Source organism: Salvia miltiorrhiza, chromosome 2, assembly GCF_028751815.1.
Source record: "Salvia miltiorrhiza cultivar Shanhuang (shh) chromosome 2, IMPLAD_Smil_shh, whole genome shotgun sequence".
Classification (NCBI taxonomy): domain Eukaryota; kingdom Viridiplantae; phylum Streptophyta; class Magnoliopsida; order Lamiales; family Lamiaceae; genus Salvia; species Salvia miltiorrhiza.
Genome location: NC_080388.1, coordinates 58,052,918 through 58,077,965, shown reverse-complemented (window position 1 = coordinate 58,077,965; position 25,048 = coordinate 58,052,918). Strand labels below are relative to the sequence as shown.

General features: G+C 34.7%; 3 protein-coding genes across 6 annotated transcripts; 1 reads left to right on the top strand and 2 right to left on the bottom strand.

Moving 5' to 3' along the window:
- Nucleotides 1–5,853: 5,853 nt before the first annotated feature.
- LOC131010625 (phosphoglycerate mutase-like protein 1) lies at nt 5,854–10,787 on the top strand. 4 transcript variants are annotated; one of them, XM_057938239.1, is made up of 10 exons: nt 6,015–6,150; nt 6,451–6,621; nt 7,406–7,467; nt 7,565–7,672; nt 7,949–8,028; nt 8,468–8,630; nt 9,404–9,478; nt 9,600–9,688; nt 9,771–9,890; nt 10,385–10,787. In XM_057938239.1, exons 2-10 carry the CDS (start codon nt 6,606–6,608, stop codon nt 10,521–10,523), a joined length of 852 nt encoding a protein of 283 aa, XP_057794222.1. In that variant the 5' UTR covers nt 6,015–6,150; nt 6,451–6,605; the 3' UTR covers nt 10,524–10,787. The 4 variants fall into 4 exon arrangements, with proteins under 4 accessions (XP_057794221.1, XP_057794222.1, XP_057794225.1 ...); XM_057938242.1 differs by having other exon boundaries at nt 6,451–6,663; XM_057938241.1 differs by having other exon boundaries at nt 6,028–6,150; nt 6,456–6,621.
- Nucleotides 10,788–11,013: 226 nt separating this feature from the next.
- LOC131010624 (uncharacterized) lies at nt 11,014–18,989 on the bottom strand. Its single transcript, XM_057938237.1, has 11 exons — nt 18,725–18,989; nt 18,374–18,598; nt 16,742–16,837; nt 15,910–15,998; nt 15,670–15,798; nt 14,616–14,736; nt 13,990–14,074; nt 13,788–13,897; nt 13,219–13,367; nt 12,673–12,769; nt 11,014–11,543 (listed from the first exon to the last, which is right to left on the bottom strand). The coding sequence occupies exons 1-11, from the start codon at nt 18,803–18,805 to the stop codon at nt 11,256–11,258; spliced, it is 1,470 nt and encodes a 489-aa protein (XP_057794220.1). The 5' UTR covers nt 18,806–18,989; the 3' UTR covers nt 11,014–11,255.
- A 2,437-nt stretch (nt 18,990–21,426) lies between these two features.
- Nucleotides 21,427–24,002, bottom strand: LOC131010622 (pentatricopeptide repeat-containing protein At3g24000, mitochondrial-like). The gene is made up of 2 exons (XM_057938236.1): nt 23,723–24,002; nt 21,427–23,638 (listed from the first exon to the last, which is right to left on the bottom strand). Exons 1-2 carry the CDS (start codon nt 23,813–23,815, stop codon nt 21,473–21,475), a joined length of 2,259 nt encoding a protein of 752 aa, XP_057794219.1. The 5' UTR covers nt 23,816–24,002; the 3' UTR covers nt 21,427–21,472.
- Between the last annotated feature and the right edge of the window lie 1,046 nt (nt 24,003–25,048).

Sequence of the window (25,048 nt, the reverse complement as noted above, 5' to 3'; positions counted from 1 at the left end):
GTTCCTCCATGGTGGAAGTGTTTGTCATCATGACACTTGCATGGAGTTGATAATTTTCAGTGGGGAATGTGAAGCTTCTTTCAAAGTTGTCATCTTCTTCATGGATAGATGGAAGATGAAAGATCGGCTTGGACACTCCTTGCAATGATTTCGATTTGCTTCGCGTGATCATACCAACGTTTGCCGAAGAAGCTTTGGATGAAGCTGGAGCAGCTGCATTTGATTGAGTAGACATAGTTCAAGATTTTTGGTGAAGAGTAGAGATGAGAGGTAGAGATGTCCCACCGGGCGTGCCAAAATTTGTAAACACAAATTTTTGTATTTCAATTTGATAAAATACAAAACGCGTTACAAAGATAATTTGATAGATTTGAAGATAGATTTATGCGGGTTGTAATCTCTAGTTAATCCTCTGATTCTTTTCTTCCATTTGATTCTTGAACAAACTCGAAGGTTCTTGAAATACTTGTTTTGATGACGCCAATCCAAAGGACTTAAGTCATGATTTTGGATTGAACGTTGAACTTGATTTGATTTGAGAAGAACGTCCTTAGAATTTTGTAAGAACGCCTTGAAGCTTTCGAACTTGATTTGATTTGATTTGAAGAACGTCCTTAGAATTTGTAAGAACGCCTTGAAGCTTTGGGACTTGGTTGATTTGATTTGAAGAAGATCGTTCTTGGAATTTGTAAGAACGCCTTGATCACTTGAAGATTTGAAGGTTTGATCACTTGAAGATACTTGAAGAATACTTGAAGACTTGATAGAATTCTTGAAGACACTTGAAGATTTGAACGCTCAAATACTTGAAGATTCAAAGGATACTTGAAGATTTGAATGCTCAAATACTTGAATATTCGAAGGATACTTGAATGTTGCCTTGAAGATCTTGAAGATTTGAAGGATACTTGATGAATACTTGATACTTGATAGAATTCTTGAACTCCTCAATCTTCCACTTCAACTTGTGATACTAGAGAGAATTCCTTATGCTCTTCGATCTTCCGCTCCTTCACGTTGTTGATAATGAGCACCCCAACACCTCTATTTATAGATTTTAGAGATGGGCTTCGTGGGCTTTATGGGCTTTGGGCCTCCATGCATGGGCCTTTGGGCCTCCATGCATGGGCCTTTGGGCCTTAAGTGGCCAATAAGCCCATTAATTCATTATATTAAATATTAATCATATATATCTATTTAATTTAGGAATAAAATCCCATTTAATAAAATAGAAAATATAATTGAATATTTAATTCATGAATTTACACGTGGCATGATTTAATTCGACGACAAATTTAATTGTCTACATAGACATATTTAAAAAGATGCATTGCTTTTAATTTTGTAAGTAGTCATTTCAAGTATATATAAATAATTATATATGTAGGGACTTTTAAATCTGATTCAAAGAAAATAAAACATAGTATAGTAGCATTTTACTAGTAAACAAATATTACATTACTAATTAATATTTTATATTCTTGATTAAAGCTTTTTATAAATTTAATAGTATATTCTATTTTATATATAAAAAATACATATAATTTGACATATATAAAACATTTGTTTTATTTATTTAGTATTGAATATAACAAGTAGGAAAGATGGCAATGAGTTATGTTAATATTTCATAGGTCTTTAGGATCAACCCCTTTTAGAAGCATTACTTTTTTTTTCATATTTTTTTTATTTCTATTTCCTTGTTTTGTATCTTTAATTTAGTTTATATTCTTATAATACTTATTTATTTTTATTAATTTTATTTTATATATCCGATGTGTGACGCTCTTCATTTATATTATTTATATCTATTCATATTGAAATTTGAGTGTTATAATCGAATTTTTAGTAATATGGTGTTGTTCTACTACATTATAGTTTATGTAATAATTAAATAATGTGGTTAATGATGATTTATTTTTGAAACAAATCAATGCTAAGCTTTCATTTGTATTTAAGTATAAAATTGTAATTTGTAATATAAATTTGTATACTTTCATATTAATTAGTTTTATAAATGTAAATGGTGATCTATTTTTTAAAAGACCGTAGCACGCATTGCATGACGACGTAACTTTTAATATAAACACTAACATTCTACATTCTACACATATAATCAATGTAAATATAGCTTTTAGTCATATTAGCACTCAACACAAATACACTCTATATGTAACTTAAAAAAAACACTATCTATACATAACTTTAAGTATTTAGTGGAACAATAATATTCGTAATATATACTTCATCTATCTCTGAAATAAGTTCATCTTTTTTCTTTTCGGGACGTCCCTCAAATAAGTTCCTCTTTTTTTCTTTCCATTTTTGGACAACTATCCCACTACTAATAATACTTTATTTATTCTTACTTTTCACTTTTTCCACTCCCAATATTAATTATAACATTTTTTTACATTTTCACCACTCTCAATACTAATTATAACACATTTTTCTCTACTATCAATACACATTACCAATTTTTCTTAAAAACCGTGCCGTCCCCAAAGATGAACTTATTTCAGGGACCCCAAAGATGAACTTATTTCAGGGACGGAGGGAGTATATACAATTCGTAATATTGTAAGTCAAAACACATACACTTCAAATTATTTAAACAAATTTAATGTCCTACTAGTAAATATATTAAGTAAACTCAAAATTAATTGAATTGTAATCAAATCAAGAAAACGCCCATTTTAAATAATGAAATTAGCAAAATAGACGTTAACATTTCATATTGCCCTGATTAAAGTCTATTTTAAAAATGGACAAACTCACGGTCACGACAAAGTCGATTAAGAGAAATTGTCATACCCATTATATAATGAAAGGGTTCATATCGATTGAATCATGATTATCGAAGGAAGCTTCTTCTCATGTTCTGGACCAAATATGTTGTATATAACGGTATCTACATGATCTCTCATATTGACATCAGGTTCATGTGAATGATTAGAACCAGAACTCATTTTTGATGAAATATTGAGTGTAGCTCTTTGTTTTTTTTTTAAAAAGAACTAGTATATGTTGTCACGTATGATTCATATATTTTGTATAAATGACTACTTTTCTACAGTGCAATTGAAATCCAAAAATAATAAAGAAAAAAAGGAAATGAGTGGAATATGAATTGGGCAATTGATTTAAGATGGAATTGATCTGCCATTAATTACAATTTGATACCATTTATATGTCTTGCATGTTCCATTTCGTTAAATAAATTTAGAAAAAAAAATAGATTAAATACAAATACTTGCATCCATTATTAAAAAAAATTAAATATTCAATATTTTCGTTTTTAATAAAAAGAATATCATAGATCAATATTAGTAAATTATTTTTTATAAAATAACATTTAAAAATTCATTATTTTTATTTTTATAAATAAATATATAATGAATCATTAACTTTTTATATTTGGAATAAATATGAAAATATATACATACATAATTAAGAATTAATAAAAATGGAATAAATATTTATTCTATAAAAAATTGGATTTTATACCTATTAGGAACAATTGGGAGAGAGATAAACAATTGCAACTTTAATTGAAAATTCATGAGATATTTTGTTTAATTTGAAAACCGAATAATAATTGAAACAAATCTTTAAGTTTGTATTATAGAAGGAAATAATTTTACACACACAATTAATAATGTCAATCTATAATCTATAAGTGAAAATTGAATCATATCCGGTAGGGGTAATTTAGGTTCAGAAAAAACATTGAACTTTCCTATTTAAATTATAAGGGTACATACTATATATGAATAGCACTACCCAATTTTTTAATCAATTATCTCATCAGATCATTTACTAATCAAGTTGGAGGTTAATTAAAATCTTGTAAAATATAAGCACGAATTTAACCCAAGATTTTATCATAAAGTTCAAGCAAGAAAACTGCCAACTATAATACTGCATAAACAAATATGGAAAACTGCCAGCTATAATAATACTGCATAAACAAATATGAAAAACTGCCAGCTATAATACTGCACAAACAAATATGTATAAGAGCAGGCAGAACCGATCACCTACCCACCGTGGGCATGCATAACGTGCCCACCATTGATGTTGCAATTTTAATTAGGAAAGATAACTAATAAATCTTACTCTAATTAAAATTATCTTACTATAATTACAATTGCCACATCATTGTGGGCACGTTATGCATGCCTACGGTGGGTAGGTGATCGGTTCTGTAAGAGCAGGTACTAATATGTCACAACGTGTACAACAAATAAGTTTATATAATAACAAATCATGGTAGATTATAAACTATATTATGACAAGAGGAACGCTTCTAGCCAAAAGCACATAGAAATAGAAAATTATGGCCATATTCATAAAAATATTGAAATACACGATTTATATGAATTTTGTGTGTAGTTAAAATTCGTGTAATATTTATTTTACATTGTTACACATATTTTGGTTACACAAAGTGTCTAAAAATAACTATACACAAATTTTATGAAAGTCGTGTAAATATATAAGGATATAATAGTCCAAAAGAATTACTATTATTTTATATTAGAGCACTCCCAGCAAATCACCTAAATGCATCACTAACTCTAAATTTAGGCTAAAACAATTGAAAATGAGATAAAAAATGTATCCAACAGATTCCCTAAATTGGATGGGGCCCACAAATTTTTTTTCACCTACCTAAATTCAACCTTAAATTTACACCCACCCTAAATTTATTTTAATCTTATAATTAGTAGGGCTCACATAATTATTGTTTTTATGTAGAAAATAGGAGATCTGGTGTATGCATTTATAAAATCAAGATCCTAAAATTAAATAGAGAAACTTTAGAGAGAAATATAGGAGCATAATTTTGGGATTTTGCTAGGAGTGCTCTTATAGTTTTCTTTTGCTATATGAAATTGAAAAGGCTAACATAGAATATTATCTCTTCAAACAATATATACACATATTTGAGGCACTATTTTCTTAGACGGTATGACGGTTAGATGGTCTCCATACTAAGGAATTATAAATATATCACCATTTTTTAAGTTCATATTTATAATTTACAATGTAAAATAATTTTACATCATATCGAAACTCAATAATCATAAAAAAAAATTAAAAAATTACTCCATATATTTGATTGAAGATTCATTTCCTAAAGAATGTTATTTATAGGGCTGCGTCCTTTGCAATGGTTGGATAGATGAAGCAGTTAATTTTTTATTCTTTTTTATTTTTATTTTATTTTTATCTGCTTTGAGTATCTTGTGCTCTGATCTGACGACTATTTTGTTATTATTCCGAGTCCGACGATTTACCTCCTAGAATAAACACTAGTCAATGCTATTAGGTCTTCTGACTTAAGCTTGTCGTCGCATCGATTTGTTAATTATGTATATAATTCCTAAATAAAATCATATACTCCCTCCGTCCACCAATTAAAGGCCTATATGAAAAAACACGGATTTTAAGAAAAAAAGTGTATTTTTATTAGTTGAGTGGAGAAATGGTCCCACTTTTTTAAAAAAAGTGTATTTTTATTAGTTAAGTGGAGAAAGGGTCTCACTTTTTTGTAAAGAATATTTGACTTTTTTGATTAAATAATGAATAAAAATTTACCAAAAATAGGTAGACCTTGTTTTTATGGACGGACCAAAAAAATAAGTAGGCCTTGAATTGGTGGACGGAGGGAGTATTTACTATAGTAAAAATAAATCATTCGCAATATTTGACACCAGAAAATATCTACTTAATTAGAAGAAAAAAAAGATGAGAAAATATCTAGACAGCAGGAGGAGAGCCCCAAAGAAGCACACACGTGGTGTGTACGTTGGCAAAAGCAAAAGACTACTTTATTAGGCTCGTGACAGAGAAGAGAAGAGAGAGAAAGCAAGTAACCGACGTCGAAGTAACTAACGTCTGATTTAATAAAAAAACAAACAAGTCGAAACTCGGAGCAGACATTAATGACTACCTCCGCCTCCGCAGCTACAATTGGATACCCTTTTCCTTCTTATTCTCCCACAAATATAAATACTACCCTCAATTTCACCATTTCTCCCTTTCCTTCCCACTACACAAACACAATACCAAACAAACATCGCTACCGACGTTGCTCCTCATCATCCTTCGTCTTTACACTTCTCGCTTCATCCTCTCTCTCCGGTACCCCTCTCTCTCTCTCACGCACACATTCTGTGCGTCCATGCTTGCCAACTTCGATGACGTTATTGCGTTATTTATTTATTTTTTTAAATAAAATTGGTGATCCCATTATAATTTCTGAGTGCATGCCAGTTTTTCGCGGGATTCAGTTTTATTTTGTTAAAGGAATTTTTTTGTGGTTCGTTGACAGATTTGAAGCATCTTAGAAACTTAGAACTTGTTTATGGATCGAGATGGCTAATCTGATATATACGTGTTTTTTTTTTTATCGGAAATGTTCCGCATCTGTTTTGAGGCTAGAGCAGGAAGAAGCATGGTCGTGATTAGCATTATTTGAGTTGACGATGAAATTATGAGATTCGTATATTATTCTTCTATCGCCAAAAGTATCGAGAGATTCGTAGATAAGAACATTAGGAAAAATATGTCCCAAGGAGAGTAGATGGCATGGCATCATGTGGGAATATGTTGGTATGCAGGGGATAAACCTTGAATTATTAAGGGAATAAGACGGTATTCTCGATCAATTTTTCGTATTGCAAATCTCCATTTCGCTTGGTGCTTATTTTATTTGATGTTTGTAAATTAACTTACCTAGTACCAAAATCAGGATCTAGTGTTGCTTGGAGCCTTAATTGTACTCCCTCCGTCCATGAAAGAACTTCCTAGGAGGGAGTGGCACGTGTTTTAAGAAAAAATATTGTTGAGTATATTGAGAGTGGATAAAAGGTAGTAGAGTGTATTGAGAGTGGTGAAAAAGTGTTATAATTAATATTGGGAATTGTGAAAAGTGAAAAGTAAGAGGATTATAAGTGGTGGGGTATAGTCCAAAAATAGGTAGGAAGTTCTTTTGTGGACATCCCAAAAAGGAAAGATAGGAAGTTCTTTCGTGGACGGAGGGAGTATTATCTACTCTTCAGTTTGACACATCACTACTATCAAATAACGTCTCTGGAAGGATCTCTTGATTCTCAATGCAAATAGATTCTGAAAAAGATACTCCCTCCTCCCACCATTAGTGGCTCACTAATTTTGGGCACGAGAATTAAAAAGGTGTAAATTGGTTAAAAATGATAAGGCTCATACCTTTTTAAGGGTTAATTTTTTCCATTTATGGAATGAGCCACTTATAATGGGGCGGCCCAAAGTGGAAAGTGAGCCACTAATAATGGGACAGAGGGAGTACTAAATTTTGTCTTTTTTTTAGGTCTACTTTATTTGGTCTTTTATTTATACAATTTCTTAATCATTGTAGATATGGATGCTGTAAAAGGCCAAGGCTTGTACCCTTTGCACCGTTGCAAGACTATTCACTTGGTTGGTGATTCCTTCCTCTTGTTGTTCTCATTAAGATAAATTTTCAACTTTAGAGAAAGACATCTAATTTGGATGTATTTCATATTCTTACATGTAGGTGAGACATGCCCAGGGATTCCACAATGTTGCTGGAGAAAAGGACCACAGTGCATACATGTCACCAGAGCTTTTTGATGCAGCACTAACCCCTCTTGGCTGGCAACAGGTCATACTTGATGGCATATTATGTTATTGCGTGTTATCTGGGTTTGGATTCTATTTTCTTCGATGCAACTTCCATACTTGTTTAGTAGGAAAACTGGAAAGGATGTTTTTGAAATGAGAAACTATGTATGTGTGGGTTTGAGCTTATGAACCATCTGGGGAGATTTTCATACTTATATACGTGGATAGGTCTTGGCAATGTTTGTTGATGTGATGTGTTTTCTTTTCTTACCAAAAGAAAAGCAACCAAAATGACTTTTTCATGCACACTGTACAGGTAGACAATCTGCGGAAGCATGTTCATTCCTTAGGTCTTTCAAAGAGGATTGAATTAGTAGTTGTATCTCCGTTATTAAGGTGAGTGTGCTGAGTTACTGTTTTTTCTTCAATCTCTTCTACTTTATGGTTATGTGAAATTCTCATCATAGAACTGTATTAACTCAAGCGAGTTGGCATTTCTGACTAGTTTCTTTTGTCAATGATCTTCAAGAATATTTGAACAGATGAAAATTTGAAAGTAAAAAAATGTATCTGTGGATAAAGTGGTTTGTTCCAGAAGTAACTAATTACTTGTCCTTTATCTTGATCATACATTTTCTCAGTGTAACACCATAAAAGACATTTTTCTTCTAAAAATAAATAAAAAAAACCTTTCTTTGGGTGATTAAGAATCATTGGTGCAGGAAGTATTGATCTTTATTGACATATGGACAGGTGACAAACAAATTCTGATAATTCTGTTGGCAATTTTATTTAAAACATCTGGATTATTATTGATACTTCAAGTTGATTGCAGGACTATGCAGACTGCTGTTGGGGTTTTTGGTGGAGGAGGTTTTGATGATGGCATCAATGTAGCTCCTCTAATGACAGAACATGCTGGGAAGAGTGGTCGTCCAGCAATTTCAAGTCTAAATGCCCCACCATTTATGGCAATGGAACTTTGTCGTGAGCATTTGGTATGCATAACTAACTACAGTATTTGAAGTCTCGGAGATATTTAATGATATTCTGGCCTTATATTTTTCTTTTTCTTGCAATAGTGTGATATTTGGTTACTGCAGCTCCTGTCAGTACTAGTATTGTTTTGTCATTTAAGAGTGTGTTCACTTTGATGTATGGGAAAAGGAGGGATAACAAAAATTTATGCCTTTAATTGGTGGGATAATATTATCCCTCCTTGAAGTGAAAATAAGGAAGGAAAAATGGTGAACTTCTCTTTTGTGTAAAATGTGGAAAAAGAAAGGAGACATTTAAAGGCATAAATTTTTGTTATCCCTCCTTTTCCCATCCATCCAAGTGAACGCACCCTAAATATATTTAGTATCTCATTGCATACTGTCACATAATTTAAGTGCAGAATACTTAAAATTGAGAAAGAAAAAAAAACAACAACAATCTTTGACACTGTCTTCCACTTGTATTCATACTTTTTCTGACTGGCAACTCTGATCATTTGAAGAAGTAATTTTCTTTTAGTAACCCAAGATTCTGGAAGTAAAACTATGTAGAACTGGACTTTAATGGCTGGGTTCTGGTTAAAAATTATTGATAATGATATTTAATTATGTAGTCTTTATGCACAAATTTTATCATTTGTAAACTGGTGGTGATGAAGTCTGGTTGCTTGGTCAGGCACGTGTTTTGGAATGCAAATGATAGAAATCTAGCTATTCTCTGGTTTAGAAAGAATACATCACAATTAATCTTTCTAATTTTGTAAATGATGCAGGGAGTTCATTGGTGTGATAAGAGAAGGAGTGTAACGGAGTACAAACCTCTTTTTCCCGCTATTGATTTTTCACTGGCAAGTACATGGTCCTTGTTTTGTTTCTTCTTCATGAAAAGAGCCGGAAAAAATTGATTATCCCATGTTTTCTTATAATATATCATGTCACTCATCATTTAGATCTTCTGCTTATCCTCAGATAGAAACTGATGAGGACACTCTCTGGACTCTAGATGTTAGAGAAGCTAATGAAGCACTGGCTGAGAGGGGCCAGAAATTCTTGAATTGGTGAACTTTTTGATTCTCAATCTAGTTGTCAGGACTAATTTGTTAAGTTTGACTATAATCTTAATTCTCAAATGTGGTGCAGGTTGTGGACGAGGGAGGAATCTGAGATAGCTATTGTTACTCACAGTGGATTCTTAATTCATACCCTTTCTGCATTTGGAGATGATTGCCAACCTCTTGTGAAGGAAGAGATCTGCAAACCGTAAGTCTTTCTTCATTATTTTAAGCCACACCAGTAATTACACAATTGATTGGTAATTGCACAAAGGTGTTCCAGCAATAGTTCAAGTGTTCCGATTCCTCGTCCCGTGTTAAAGGGAGATCTATTGCTTGGGTGTCTGCAAAGTGATAAAAGTAATTCTATTGTACTCCATATAAGTTCCCTTGATGAAAATAAATATCCATATATATCCCAATTATATGGTCCAGTATTCAATTTTGGGGTGTCCACATAGGAAGTTCGGTTGGATTATGTTTTCTAGAACGATTCTTACTCTACGTGAGAAATGTACATGGTTTCAATGCTTGATATGGAATTTTTTCCCTTTAAGCAGTGATTAGAGATTACAACGTCATTTTAAGTAAACCGTACATCTTAGTCTGTGGTTTGACCGCTTTTGTTTGTTGATTGAATTATGCATATGCATTATGATTTGAAGTTTGATATGAAATTGAGCAACGGATTTACATGTGCAGATTCAACAATTGCGAACTTCGATCGATGGTCTTTGTGGACAGAAGTATGGTCGCTTCAAGTTCCTCAAAGACTAATTTCCCTGGAAAAATTCCAGATGGGACCGACGCTCCTAGCGAAGATGCCATTGAGAAGAAGTGATTTTTCCTCAAGACAAGACAAGATGGTTAAAGTGATTGATTCATCCCCTTTTCCTATCAGGGGAAGTATAATTGTGGTTCATTTTGAAGACATTTAAACTCATACCATAACATAGTTTTATGGTTAGTACCAACTTTAGCACAAAATCATTATGTTGCACGGAAAGTGCTCATCACATGTATTCTTGGACTGGTTGCTCATAAAACCAGAAGATCAGCTTCGACTGTTTGACCTTATCAAATTCCAAAACTTCTGTTATCATCATTTAACAAAATTAATGTCGAGGAGTATGGAGCAATGCCGCGTGGAGGTAGAAGGCCCACGGGTCATGAACTTCTTTTCCCGGATAAGAAGCAATGACGGTATCTGGGGAATAGGCATCGGCTAACTCTGTGCCAGCAGCCGCGGTAAGACAGAGGAAGTATACAGCCAGAAGTTGGCAAACAAATGGAAATACAGCAAGCTCCCGAGAAAATTGTTGAGCTATGAAAAAAAAAACATTTTCACTTAAATTCCCCAAAACATTTCATCTGAGAAAAGTATATAAGCAAATGACAGAACATATGATACTAGTCTCCTTCAACAGAGAAAATTGTTGAGCTATGAAGAAACATTTTCTCCGAAATACCCTCCAAAAAATTCACCTGACTAAAGGATAAAAACAGATTCCAAAACGTATGATATTAGTCTCCTTTCACAATTCACTGTCCAAAGTTTGATCTGGTGACTAAACTACATCTTCCCCATGAAATTAAATACTACCATAGCGATTAGCAGAACAAAAATAGCAAACAATACAACGAAGTCAGCTGTCTTGGCAGGTCTACCATTTCCAGTTTTCTTCGCCTTTGAGACTGAAGTATCCAGGTTGGCTGCTGATGAATGGTTAGTCGCGACGTTCCAAAAGGTTTTGGCAGTGGAAGCTATTACAACGGGGGCTTCCGATTCAGGCTCCAGAATTTCAGAAGAGTCAGTTGGAAATTCTACTGACATCAACTCGACACAATGGTCTTTGAGAACCTGAAAGTTAAAAGATATTGAAACTAAAATATGTTGCTTCAAATCTACAACATTATTCTCCCAGGAATTGAGGTGAGAAACGAACAACAAAAATGCATCCCAGTCAGGGGTTCTTACTTCACAAGCTCAAACTGTCATGCACCTTCCCTAGAAATTTCTTGAGAGCAGAAATTACTGCAGACTGGAACATGCACATGGTTTTCATATTAATTGATTTGATTTTGCTTTATCTTTCTTCTCTCTTCTCTTTCTTTTTCCATTCTTTCATCACTCACATTTCTCCTTTTCTTTTTCTCTTTGCTTTCCACTTAACTCACTCAACTATTTTCCTCCATCATTAGGAGTCATCGACTTCATAGCAAACATCTTATGAAGATTCTTTGCACCATCTTTATGACAGTTTCTGTTACTACAGGGATGGTTTAATGACCTAAGTTAAGGAGGCACTCTGAAGGACAAGGACAAAGGGGGTAGCTAATAGTTGGATGAAAAAAAAAATAGTGTTGCTAGTTGGTTTGAGAAGAGTAAAATGAGGTCGATTAGAGTTGAAAGGGATGCTGGCAGGACGGGGACAACGGACACACAGCGCGAATATGAGCAAGAGGTAAGAAAGAAGGAAACAATATCAACCACTTCCACCGTCATCCTTTCTTCCTTCCACTGGCAGCATGCTCCTTTTTAGCTTCCCTCCTTTTCATTCCATGACCACCTCCTACCTCCTATATGCTCTTCTTTCTCCCACGCCTGTCCCCCTCTTCTCCCAGAGACTTTTCTAGACATACAAAGCAAGGGAAAATGGTACCTATTCCACTATTGTGAACCATGAGTTTTACAAAGCATGCACTAGAGACACATTGCCGTCTCTTTTCCTACTCAGCCCTGTTACCCAAGCATAAACTTAATAATGAAGATCGACAACCAAACAGAATCAAGTAATCATGCAAAATGATAAAAAATAAAAACTAATAGTATGAAAAATAACTAAGAGTTTGAAGTATATCACTATCTTTATACAGTGTAATTTACTCCAAGTCCAAGCCTGTATGCCAAACGAATATGCTCACTGTCATCTGTTCATGTAAGGCAAGCAACAAGATCATATTATATATGCATGAGATAAGTAGCATACCTCCAATGTCTCCTTTGACTGAATATAATCACATATGTATGCGCCCTCCAGCCATGGAACAAATACTCTTCGAGGAAACGATAGGTTGCACTGTTTTCTGAAAGACAGATAATCCAAAAGTTCCAGTCAGTTGAAAGAATTCAGATGTTGCTTGCCAACACCAGATACAAGGCGAATATCATTCCATATCTAGCGCTGGTGGGAGTCTATACTATACCCTGAATTGTCAAAAAGCTGAAACTGCTAAGGTATTTAGCTCAAAAATATGGAATTAAGTAATGCACCAAAGTTTCACAAGTACACAGAAACCGTAAATATTTTTGCATATTCAATTATTTAGTATAAAACCAACCACCCAAAATAAAATAACATGGTAGTTTCTTTTCAAGTTTAATTTCTTTGCAGTATTGATCTAGGAAAGTGCGAATCATAAAAAGAAGTTTCTAGTTAGAAACATATCATGGAAACTTGTGTAGGGTAAAAGGCTTCATCCATGGGAGCAAAAAAACAAGAGAAAACCTCTTTAACGAGGTTGAATTCATATACCTTTGAGCTTGAAGGTCAAAGTTTGCGATGGGTTCCTCATATGACAGGCTGTTTGTTCCTTGATCACCACCAGTCACTGATTCAATGTCTCTTTCAGCCTCATCACACATTATATCAAGTCTACTTTGCAAGCTCCTTATGATGTCTTCCTAATCATAAGAAGATAGAAGATAATAAAGACTGAAGAGACATGAAAAGAATTGGTTAATAAAAAAGCAGCTAGACATAAAATGATCTACATAAATTTGTAAAATTAAGTAGTGTTCTACAAATTTAACAGAAGAAATTACCCTAAATTTCACTTTTTTGTTCAAAATACACTTTTAAATCATTGGCATCATCACTTGAAAAAAGAAAAACCATCAGTTTAATAGCAGTGATGGCTGGGAATGAAACTTAAGGAGATAGATAAGTGTGATGGAAAGTTTATGGAAACTTCAAGAAAATGACATGCATAATCCATTATTAATGTTGGTGGGGGTGCACATAAATAATACGTGAATAAAAAAAATAATGTGGCCGAACCAGAACATATCTTTCCTGAAGTACAAAGAGATGAATGAACTCACCTTTATATCAACCAAAGCTTGTGAAACAGGCTCCTTTGAATTCAAGTAGGCTAGAGAACACACAGAGCCTCTAAGTAGAAGAACACCAAGAACCTCTTTTTGGCTACAAGCTTCACAGGGAAAGAAGATTTATTGACAAGAAAGAAAATCATTATGAAGACAGATGCAAAATTCGACACATAGGTAGAGAGCTAAATCACACCTTCTAAGTATTTATCTTGCATGAAAGGGAGAAGAAATTCAACTTCATGAAAATCATCTGTTAAACTTAGATCATCACCGGCCACCTAGGTAATAACACAGGCAGGAAGAAAGAATTTTGACATCTATTTTCTGGATAGAGCCTTATTTCCAAACAGTAAAAAAAACATCATAAGCAGAACCATTTTAGTGGCAAATAAAAAATATTAAAAAACCCAAAGGATAATAAGGCTGTATATAAAAGTATGAATGCGCATCCCATCAAAAACTAGTTGTTCAAGCAAACCCTAAAGAGAGAGAGAGAGAGAGAGAGAGAGAGAGAGAGAGAGAGAGCAAAGGATAGTAACCTAATCTCATTCTCAAGGAAACTGCTAAGAGATGGCACTTGATAAAATACTATATCAACAATGAATGTACTATTCATGATTTAACAGATTCTATATCTTACCTAAAATCTTCAGATTAAGAATTGGCTAAAACAACCAAGACTTAGATATGATACTACCAAGTTCAATTTCCTAAGACTTTATATCAAACCTGTGACATAATAGCTGATTTTGCATCACAATCACAACATAGCTATCTGTAATCATCACTATGTAAATTGACAAGTTTCAATGGTCTTACCAATTTTCCATCAATCAAAGCCTTCACACCTTTAAGTTCCTTAGCGCAAACCATTACTTCATTACGAAGGGCGTCAGAAAATATTTTAATATCTGATCCATCGTCATGAGGTATAGGCAACCTATGAGGAACAAGCGGAATACAGGTAAATAAATAGTACATAAACCAAAAATATTAAGCATGTTAACAGTTAACCACATCAGCCAATAGGTAAACTTACTTCAATATTTCAGAGAACATGTTATATGGCAAGGAAGCAGAACAATGGACCAACTTTTTTTCAAGTAGGAGAAACAGCAGAGACAGAACCAGTTTCCAAATGTAACATTAAACATGATCTTGGAAGATTGTTGATATACTGCAACTAGAGTTCAAATTACAGCAACAGTCATATTTTAATGCTTTTCTATTTTTCTTTTTCACTATATCACTTTCCTTTTCTATTAATTCCTGTATAGTTCCCCAAAAAGTTTGTTTAAGTCTGATGACAACTTTTCAGAACTAGATTATTCAAAGTTGAAAATATACCAACAGGATTACAGAATAAATGCTCCAAAGTCAGGATTAAAGAATAAATGCTCTCAAGCTCAGTGGCATGATAATGGCCGATACATTAGGGAACCTTATGGTCAGATCACTGTTTGCATGTCATTGTACAAGTGTCAGAGAAATACTCACGGAGGCTATAGCCTCATGTAACTAAGGCTCGTAGAAGTAATAGTGCATGTGCAGTCAAATCAGTAAGAGTCTATATATGAGTGTGTTTTAAATATTGAATCTCTTCCGTATTTCGAATACAATCAGCATTGGGTGGAAAAGCTGAATAAAAGATATGAAGCGGTGGCGGGGTGTTGGCAATTTCCTTCTGTCCCACAAAACCACACTATTAGCCAGATAAGATAAGACTTAAAAAAGTCCCTGGCTTCAGTATCCATTATGGTATAATAGGAGAAAGAGGCTCGGTGACTCTAAAAGGAGAGAATGATAATAGGAAAGTAATTCAGAAGTCAAATACGAAAGGTTTAGAAAAAGGTGAAAACAAACAAGTGATCACCTTAAATCAAAATTGTACATGCATCTGAATGTTTGGAGGGAACCTAATATTTTTCCTGTTTTGAAATCACAAGGCCAAAGACTGCTTGAGGAAATATTTGCTGCCAGTGAGCAATTTCGGCATGTCCACCTGAAATTTTAAGTGTCACATATTTAATATGTATTGAGAGTCTAGAGCTTTACATGTGTGTGTGTGTGTGTGAGAGAGAGAGAGAGAGAGAGAGATTGCTCATGGGAGTACCTCAGAGGGCTGTAACTAATATGAAGTAGCAGTCTCTCATTTAAATCATCCATCATTGTAGAGGCTGCTTGTGCAACTCCTATTACACTCTGTAGAAAACATTAATGAATTGGAGATGTACACAGTTTTGTATTGCTAGAAGATGAATATTGACACCAAGTTGTCTGAAGCGAACTGTACATTCCTCGAAGTGACTCTAGATTAGTACTCCCTCCGTCCCATTACAAATGTCCCACTTTCTATAATGAAATGTCCCATTACAAATGTCTCATTCTTTTTTTGTCAATATATTCTCTCTCTATATCTAATATTTCAATAATTTCCACCAACCCACTTTATCTACTTTCTACACATTTCTTAATCTCCGTGCCCAAAAGTAATGGGACATTTGTAATGGGACGGAAGGAGTATTTAATACCTCAAAAAAACATTAATGAATTGGAGATGTACACAGTTTTTTATTGCTAGAAACCTAGAAGATGAATATTGACACCAAGTTGTCTAAAGCAAACTGTACATTCCTTGAAGTGCCTCTAGATTAGTATTTAATACCTCAACCATGCCCTGCTAGACAACATGCTCAATAGTTTTTGCATATATTATGGTGGGTGCTCCCTCCTTGCCACCCCATCAAAATAAAAGGAAAGGCTACTAGTTAAAATTTTGAAAATTGTTTGCACTATGAAACATAGTTATATCCCAAATCAGAAAATGAAAAGTGATGAACTCATGATCATTATTAGTCACATTTAATACAAAAACCCACTGAGAACAGTTAACAGAATTGGAGACTCACTATGCTAATAAATATCAAATAAGAAGATGAGGAAACCTGGCATAGTGTGATTGTTGAGTTCTTGAATAGGCTTTCACTGACCCATATGTAAACGCCTACCACCCTCATGCCACCCAATAGCATTCTTGAGACCTAAAAGGGAAACAAAACTGCATGAGGAAGCAAGTGGAAGTAAAGTAAAGCAATACTGAAGCATGAAAGAATCCATACGACACATGCAAAAAGTATAAACTGTGAGATAGTTACTATAGCATTGCCATTTGCCAACATAGTTCAGTTGTTCAAAGAAAGAGACACGCAGCAATTTGCAGCTAAAGAAGAAACAAAGAATGTGAGAGAAGCAATAATTTTTCTAGTGGGGAAATGAGGCACATTAAAGAATCAGAACAACATGTACTTTACAAAATTCTAGTATACTTCATAGATTTTCACACAGAGAAGTCTTATTGACCTGTCAGTATGTCTATCTCTCTCTCACACACATGCAAACACACACACATCCTTTTTTTTCTGATAAAAACACACACACATCCTTGCTTACCAAGTTATCATGAACTATGCAGTTTGATTGATGACACACAAACTGTTGTTATAGAACCCTAGTGATACATAACTTAAATTCATAAATTTATAGCTAGCAGTGACTGATAAGTATCATGGCCCATAGGACCTACATCAGGAAATTGTCAAACTGCTGTAATAAACAGGTATCTTTGAGGAGGCTGTGAAACATTATTGTTAGGTATGTTATCTTTCTTTCTTCTACAGCTACAAGTACTTAAGGACAGTCTGGAAAAGAAGAATCATTGCAAACAAAGCTTGCCCCTTTCTAGGAAAGTAGCAATGAGCAGAAGACAAACAAGACCAGATCAGATCAGAGTCTTAAATCATGATAATACTGTTAGTCATAACTTCTACAAGGTCATGTCTCCATGTCGTGATTATCTGTATACGCTATTAAACATAGAAGCAGAACTAAGCAAAGCTTCTTATAGCACAGATTCAGGGAAAAAAAAAACAGTCAGGAGGTGCTTTTTCCACAGAAACAAGTATTCCAGGGATATCCGTGTGATAAGGCATGCTTCAATTGGTGTAAAGGATATCACATATATCGCCCATACAGTAATACTCCTCTCACTGAATAAGATCCATCTGAAATGATACTCATGGATTTGATTTCAATTGGTGTAAAGGATATCACATATATGATATATCTTGTAGTCTTACTACAAGATAATATTAACTCTTTGCCTTACAACTTACAAGTAAACCTTAATTGTATCTAGACTCCAAGCAGAGAGTATCAGCCAATTAGTTATCAGGCTCATTTCTTCAGCATTTAAGAAAATGTTGAAGTGAGTGTGCGAATGAAGAAAAGGTAGGAAATGCCTATCGGGTAAGGGAATTATGGGTTTCAAATTGTCAACACAACAGAATGTTTTTAACTCCCTTAATTCCTGTCCCTCTGAGCAGTTTGAGATAAACCATTACTGAGTTCGGTAGCAGGACTAGTCCAAAGTCAATTAATCATATACCAACAGAGATGTCAATTATGATGCACAATCAAATTCTAACTTAAAATTCACCAATTTCATGAACACTGAGACAGACAAACTTGAGCAGCAGAAGAATAACTCAATTAAATGATTTCAAATCACAAATTGGAACCTGGCGCGCGTGCTCGAAAATCCAGTCGTGATCAATAAAGAGAGCTGAAGACTCAGACTGAGACTTGGCTTTGGACGAACCCTTCTTTTTACTTTTGCTTCTATCTCCCGCGCCGTCAATAACCCAACATGGCTGCTCTCCGGCATCATTAGGTGGCGTGGGCACCAAATCGTACACGAATCCTCTGTCCAGCTTCGAATTTAGTTTCCCAATCACAAGCCCAATCTGGAGAATTAAATGGAAACGCGAATGTATTATGGAAATCATAAAGGGCTGAAAGCAAGCTTCAATTCAGTAATAAGTTAGAGGTATATTCATGATCTGGTTGACATAAAATGAAGAGATGGGGACCTGAGACGGGACGGCGGAGCGAGCGAGGCGATCTTCGATCAATTTGAGTTGATTTTCATCTCCGATGACGGATTTCACCATGATTTGTGAACTAAAACGCTGAGCGTGATCTGTGAAGGGAAGGTTTGTCAGATTTGAGTTGAAACGCTCCCTCTAACTATTATTCACTGTCTGAGCCGTACTAACTAATTCTTCTTCTTCCTCCTCTTTTTTCATTCTTTTTTCACTTTATTATTGGAGCATTTTTCATTTTTTTTTCTTTATTGTATTTCATTTTTTTTTTTGTATTTTTTCTTTATTGTAATTTTTTTTGGGCGTAATTTGGAGTCCTACCACTCACTCATCCTTTCAAGGAGAGGAATATTAATAAGCTACAATATTTGAATTACTTTTCTTTTTCATTCAAAAAACATTAAGTACTTTTTTCTTTGTAATATTTTAATGTTAGTCTAGACAACTTACATATTATTTCGTGATGTTTACTTGGTTCGATGGGTTAAGTTTGATAAGATTGCTAGAATTTTTTTAGAGTTAATTGTTAATTAATTTATAAATTTTAAATTGTTTTGTAATTTTGGCATATTTTTTAAAATTATAAAATAGTGTAATCATTTCTTAAATTTGTTGTAAAATGAATACTTCAGGTTTTTCTTCCATCGTATATAATTGATGTTGCATATGTTACCCAAGATGGTTACGCTAAAGATCAATTGTACATTCTTTTTTTTTTTTTGAGAGAGAGAAGATCAATTGTACATTTAATTTATATAATATTATGTTTATTCAAAAAATATTAAATAATATTATGCTCGACATTTCAATTATCTAATGATCGAAAAGAGTTGGAATATAAATTTTATAGCAATTAAAAAATGATGGATTATCAGTGTTTCAAATATGATGATTAAATTAGAAAATAGATGAAACTTTGTGCATCAAGCCAACCCAACTAACCCGTCAGTCTGAATTGGCTGGCCCCATTTTGCATTCGAATTATGATTTTATAGCTCTAACCTTCTAATTTTATCGAATTATTCGGACAAGTCCGAATGGGTTGGCCTGATTTTGTTTCAAGTTTATAATTTTACAATCCTAATCCTCTAATTTTATCGTATTATTTTGATAAGCCCACGAGATTGTGGCTAAATTGACATCTCTGTCCTTCTCATTCTATTGACTACTGATGATGCATCTTTTAATGAAAATATGCATGTATGGTTCTTGGTCTTGATAATATTCAAGATAGATGGTCCACTTCTAAGTGATTTCAATACATATAGTTTTTTTAGAGAGAACAATACATATAGTATTAGAGCATGAGTAACGCATTACTCGATGCCTTACTCGAACTCGAGTATTGCACTCGAGTAGGCGTTGCAAGTGAGTGTTACTCGAGTGCTACTCGAGTTATCGAGTATGCACGAATAATTTTTTTTTTTTTAATTCTCTTTTCCTTTTTAAAAATTTCTCTCTCCTCTTTAAAAACTAAAAAAATCAAGTAGGCTATCAAGTAACCCCAATGCAGCACTACCTACTCAATAATACAACCACTATCAAGTAGGCTATCAAGGAACCCCATTGCAGATGCTCTTATGCTCGATATGTCTAACTTTTGTATGATATTTAAAAGTTGGAATGTTAATTTTATAACAAATTGAAAGGTGATGACGTTAGGGATGGTAAAACAAGTCCGGTTATTCGGTTATAACCGTAGTCGAACCGAACACCGGTTAATCGGTTAATCGATAACCGAAATTAGTCGGTTTGGTTCAGTTATCGTTTAGTAAATTTTAGGTATACCGGTTATTCGAATTAACCGGTAATCGATCGGTCAAACCGAATTAACCGGTTTAACAATAATTAAATAATATATTTTATTAATTATATTTGTATAATTTCAATTTTCATACTTTCAGTTTAGGGATGCGCTTCCACTCTTGCTTTCATTATATACAAATTGGCTACTTACACTCAGAATCTATGGCGGATGTTTGGTTTTATTCATAGTTTTAATATTTTCAATGCTATCGTTTCCTCAGAAACAAATGATTTTTGGTGTTGCTGAATGATTTGATATTTTGGAGTTGTAAGTTTGTAAAATGAAAATATGTTGGTTCAAGTTTAATTTTTGGTTAATATCAAAAGATAGAATATTATCGTGGTTACGATGAAGAGTATATATAAGTGGCGAGTCCTAATGTAATAATTTATAATGAATGAGATGTAATTGTAAAAAGTGCAAGTCGAAAATGCAAATGTGATTTCGAGTTTCGATGTTTTGCATATTAGAGAATTGGAAAGACTAAAGAGGAGTTAGAAATGATACTATCAGACATACTCATAGTAATGTTAAATGTAAACCGATTAACCGAATCGAAAATCATCGGTTAATCATTTCATGCAATCGGGTCCAATTATAATCGAATCGAACCGATTACCACCTCTAGATGGCGTTATCAACGTTTCAAATGTTATGGTTAAATTAGAAAATGGATGAGACTTTGTGCATTAGTTGACAATTAACCCCTATTTTAAATGTTCTGGTTAAATTATAAAATGAGTGAAAATTTGTGTATTAGTTGACAATTAACCTCATTGTGTGTATGAAGTTGATGGATTTTTAAAAAAAAGCTTATCAAAGGTCTGTATTACTACAGAGCAAAAAATTAATTATATGTGCATGGATGGATGAGGATTGAAAATTGCATAAAAAAGTCATCAACTGAGAATCAATATGTGGAGGAGTCTTCAAACAAGACCCCCAAAATCCTTACAAGAACACTCTCCATTGTGAAATTTGTGCAGCCTCTTACTATCTCGAATAATTATAGTTCTGGAAGTCAATAAAGAGACGAGTTTAATAAAACAATGGCAGTCCCTACACATACCCATATTCTTGGTGACTCTGATCTGTACCTCACCTGATGTGTTGAGCAATCCAAAGGCAACTGCCATCTTTTCACTGTGATGAGCAGCTGAGGTTGTAGCCTCCTCCTTCCCTAGCTCGTCGTCTATCTCCAAACCCGCCTCAGCCTTATATCCAAGAGGCTTCGCTCTATCAATCAAGTCGTCCAAGAGCTCAGTAACCCCGTCTTGATGATGTCTCTTGCTGCTGAACTTGAACGAATAGACCTTGTCTCGGATGGTAATCCAACTCCAGTCCACTATTCTATCGACCTTTGCATCTCTCATCATCTTTCTCACCCTCGAGACATCCTTCCATCTCCCTGCAGACACATACATATTCAGCAGTAAGAGATACGTCTCAGAGTCTTTGAGCTCGAGTTCAAGCAGTTGCTCTGCAGCATGAAAGGCTAGCTCTAGTTTCCCTTGACTTCGACAGCCAGCAATCAAGATCGACCATATGAATTCATTTGGAGCCAAATTTGCCTTCTCGATGAAGTCAAAGGCTTCATCTATCCGATCCAATCTCACAAACATATCTATCAGGCACGAGTAGTGGTCCATCACAGGGCTGATTCTGTACTCATTTTTCATCATATCGTAGTATGCAAATGCTTGGTCCACCATTCCTGCTTGACTGCAGGCTGAGAGCACGCCAACGAAGGTTATCTTGTTTGGTTTAACCCCTACACGTCTCATATCCTCGAACACCTGCAAGGCCTGCTCTGAGCGCCCATGCTGTGCAAACGCGGTTATCATGGAAGTCCACGAGATTAGGGTTCTTGTGGACATCTCTAGAAAAGCTTTGCTGGCTCGATTGATGCTTCCACATTTGTTGTACATGTTCACTAGAGCAGTAGCCACAATCACATCGGATAAAAACCCAGTTTTTATCGTTTGAGCATGAACTTGCTCCCCCTGCTCCAAAGCCACTAAACTACTGCACACACTGAACAAACTCGAGAAGGTATACAGATCGGGTCTCAGCCCCGACCTGTTCATCTGCTGGAATATTTGAAGCGCCTCGATTCCACATAAGTAAGCCGAGAGGGCATCCTCTGCAAGGCTTATCATCTCTGCATAGCCTGCAATCATAGCATTCCATGTAACTAAGCTGACAGAGCTCATACCAACAAACAACTTCTTCGCCTCAGCGATGCAACCACTTTTCAAGTACAAATACATGATTGAATTCGTCAAGCGCAAATCCGAGCCATATCCAAGTTTTATAATCAACGAGTGAACCTGAGATCCTGCATCGAGAGCCTGCATCGTGCAACACAAGCTCAACACACTAGTCAGAGTGATCTCATTCGGCTCAGCACCCACAACGAGCATCTTCACAAACATATCCAATCCCTTGGCAGAATTCCCATTATCCCCACATGCGGATACCACAGCAGTCCATGATATCACATCCTTCTCCGCGATCCTCTCAAACGCCCTGATCGCCATAGCCAGATTGCGGCATTTGGAATACAAGCTACAGAGCGCATTCCCAATGCTCGAATCGTGCTCGAGATCATACTTCACAATGTATCCATGAATCTGTCTCGCAAGATTGATATCACACAATGAAGTGCAAGCATTCAAGACAACTCCCAAGGTGTAATTCGTGGGGTACGCCCCTGCTTCCAACATCTCCTTGAAAATGCTGATAGCTAATTCAGGCCGCGAGTTATAAATGTAACCGGACATCAACGAAGTCCACGCGACAGCATTTCTCTTTGGCAAATTGTCGAACACCTTCCGCGCGCTCCCCATATCCCAACATTTCGCGTAAACATTGACTAGAAAAGTCATGAGGAAGAGGTCCTCAACAAACCCGCTTTTGATGATTTGGGAATGAATCGACTCAACTCCAGAAACTGAATTCTGCAGTATACATTCTTGCAAAATGGGGAAGTAATTAGACGATTCGAGTTTTCTGTTGTTACCTTGGCCCGCCGTTGAAACTGCTTCTTTCAATTCCGAACTCAGGGAGTTGGGCTCTTTCGTGCTGTAATTTTTCTGCAACCCGGAGAAGTGAGAATTATATAGAATATATGTGCGGTTTTGATGGAATTGGAGTTGAGTAAATGTGAAATTAGATACCTTATCGAAAGGAAGAGGAGGAGCGGAGAGTTTCCTGAATTCTGGGTCGAGCTTGACTGTGTTGGCGGCCAAAAGTGGAGGCAGAGATGCCATGGGAAAGTGAATTGTAAGCAGGAATTCTACTTCTACATAGTGTGATCAAATGTTATCTAGTGTGTTTGGATGAAATTTAGGTGTAGATTGTTTTTCGGAAGCAGGCTCAGGCAGAAGTAGAGGCAGAGGCAGAGGCAGGTAATAAACGATAGTCGTTTGGATGTGGCGGGCCTAGTCTACACCATTTATTTTACATTATTTATCTCTGTGTAAATGCATGTAAATACTATGTAAATGAAAAGTAGTGTCCTTGTCATTTTAACAAAAATCATATATTGGTGATGAGAAGAAGACCCGTTCTTAATTAGAGAGGTTAATCCGGTTCCAAATTTGTGGGTTATTCGATAATTCGAGAAAATTAGGATTACATTTTTTTAGTTCGATAAAATTCTAGCTCGTAAGCAAATAATTCAACAATCTAATGACAATTCTATTTGGTTGTCGATCCGAAATAGCTCGAGCCTTATAGGATTGATCCGAGAACAATGTGTTCGTCTGATTATATGAAATTTTATGTGTCATTTGATTTTCCAACTTCTGCTTCTGAAAGTTTGTATAATAAGATATTTTTTTCGAAGGTTTATGAAACGTATTTTGATTCAATATTCTAATGTTATACTCATCATTTCACTTTTCAGTGTTTTTAATCTACTACTTAATATGTCCCCAAGGGGACACCAAGCGGTGCGAACTCCTGTCTACGAACAGTGAGGTCTAGGGTTCAAACCCCACCGCGCTCCCTTTCCCCCAAGTAAAAATAAAATAAAAAAATCTACTACTTAATATAAAACGTTTAGATGTAAAAATTAAAAAATGATGATAAGAAACATGTGTGCATCCTTATCTCTCTAAGAGTTGCATATTAGTTATTATGTAAGTCGATGTTGAAATATCACTTATTTATAAATGCATTTTGTTTGTTACAAATATAAAATCGTCAAGAGATCTTAAAGTTTAGGATTAAGATCGAGAAATTTTTTTTCAACCCATATAACTTGCAATCTGATAGGAGCCCGAAACTTGATAAGTTGGCCCGATTAACATCCATATTTTTAATGTTGGTTCTAGGTGGCTGAACTCTAACTTCATTATTTTAATTCCATTTCATGCATGATGACTAAACCCCAATTAAGTATAAATTATTTTTAAAATTTCTATTTATAAATTATTCTTTCCGTCCCATTTATCTTAAGACAAAATTTGTTAGCACGAAATTTAAGAAACTATTCTCTG

Coding starts and splice junctions, on each gene's coding strand:
- LOC131010625 (XM_057938238.1), top strand. CDS start 5,952: ATGACTACCTCCGCCTCCGCAGCTACAATTGGATACCCTTTTCCTTCT. Junction 7,468..7,564: donor GTTGCAAGACTATTCACTTG/GTTGGTGATTCC, acceptor TCTTACATGTAG/GTGAGACATGCCCAGGGATT. Junction 7,673..7,948: donor CCCCTCTTGGCTGGCAACAG/GTCATACTTGAT, acceptor CACACTGTACAG/GTAGACAATCTGCGGAAGCA.
- LOC131010624 (XM_057938237.1), bottom strand. CDS start 18,805: ATGGTGAAATCCGTCATCGGAGATGAAAATCAACTCAAATTGATCGAA. Junction 15,999..16,741: donor CAACAATCACACTATGCCAG/GTTTCCTCATCT, acceptor TGTTTTCTACAG/AGTGTAATAGGAGTTGCACA. Junction 12,770..13,218: donor TTTGACCTTCAAGCTCAAAG/GTATATGAATTC, acceptor TCTGTCTTTCAG/AAAACAGTGCAACCTATCGT.
- LOC131010622 (XM_057938236.1), bottom strand. CDS start 23,815: ATGGCATCTCTGCCTCCACTTTTGGCCGCCAACACAGTCAAGCTCGAC. Junction 23,639..23,722: donor CTCCTCTTCCTTTCGATAAG/GTATCTAATTTC, acceptor TCCGGGTTGCAG/AAAAATTACAGCACGAAAGA.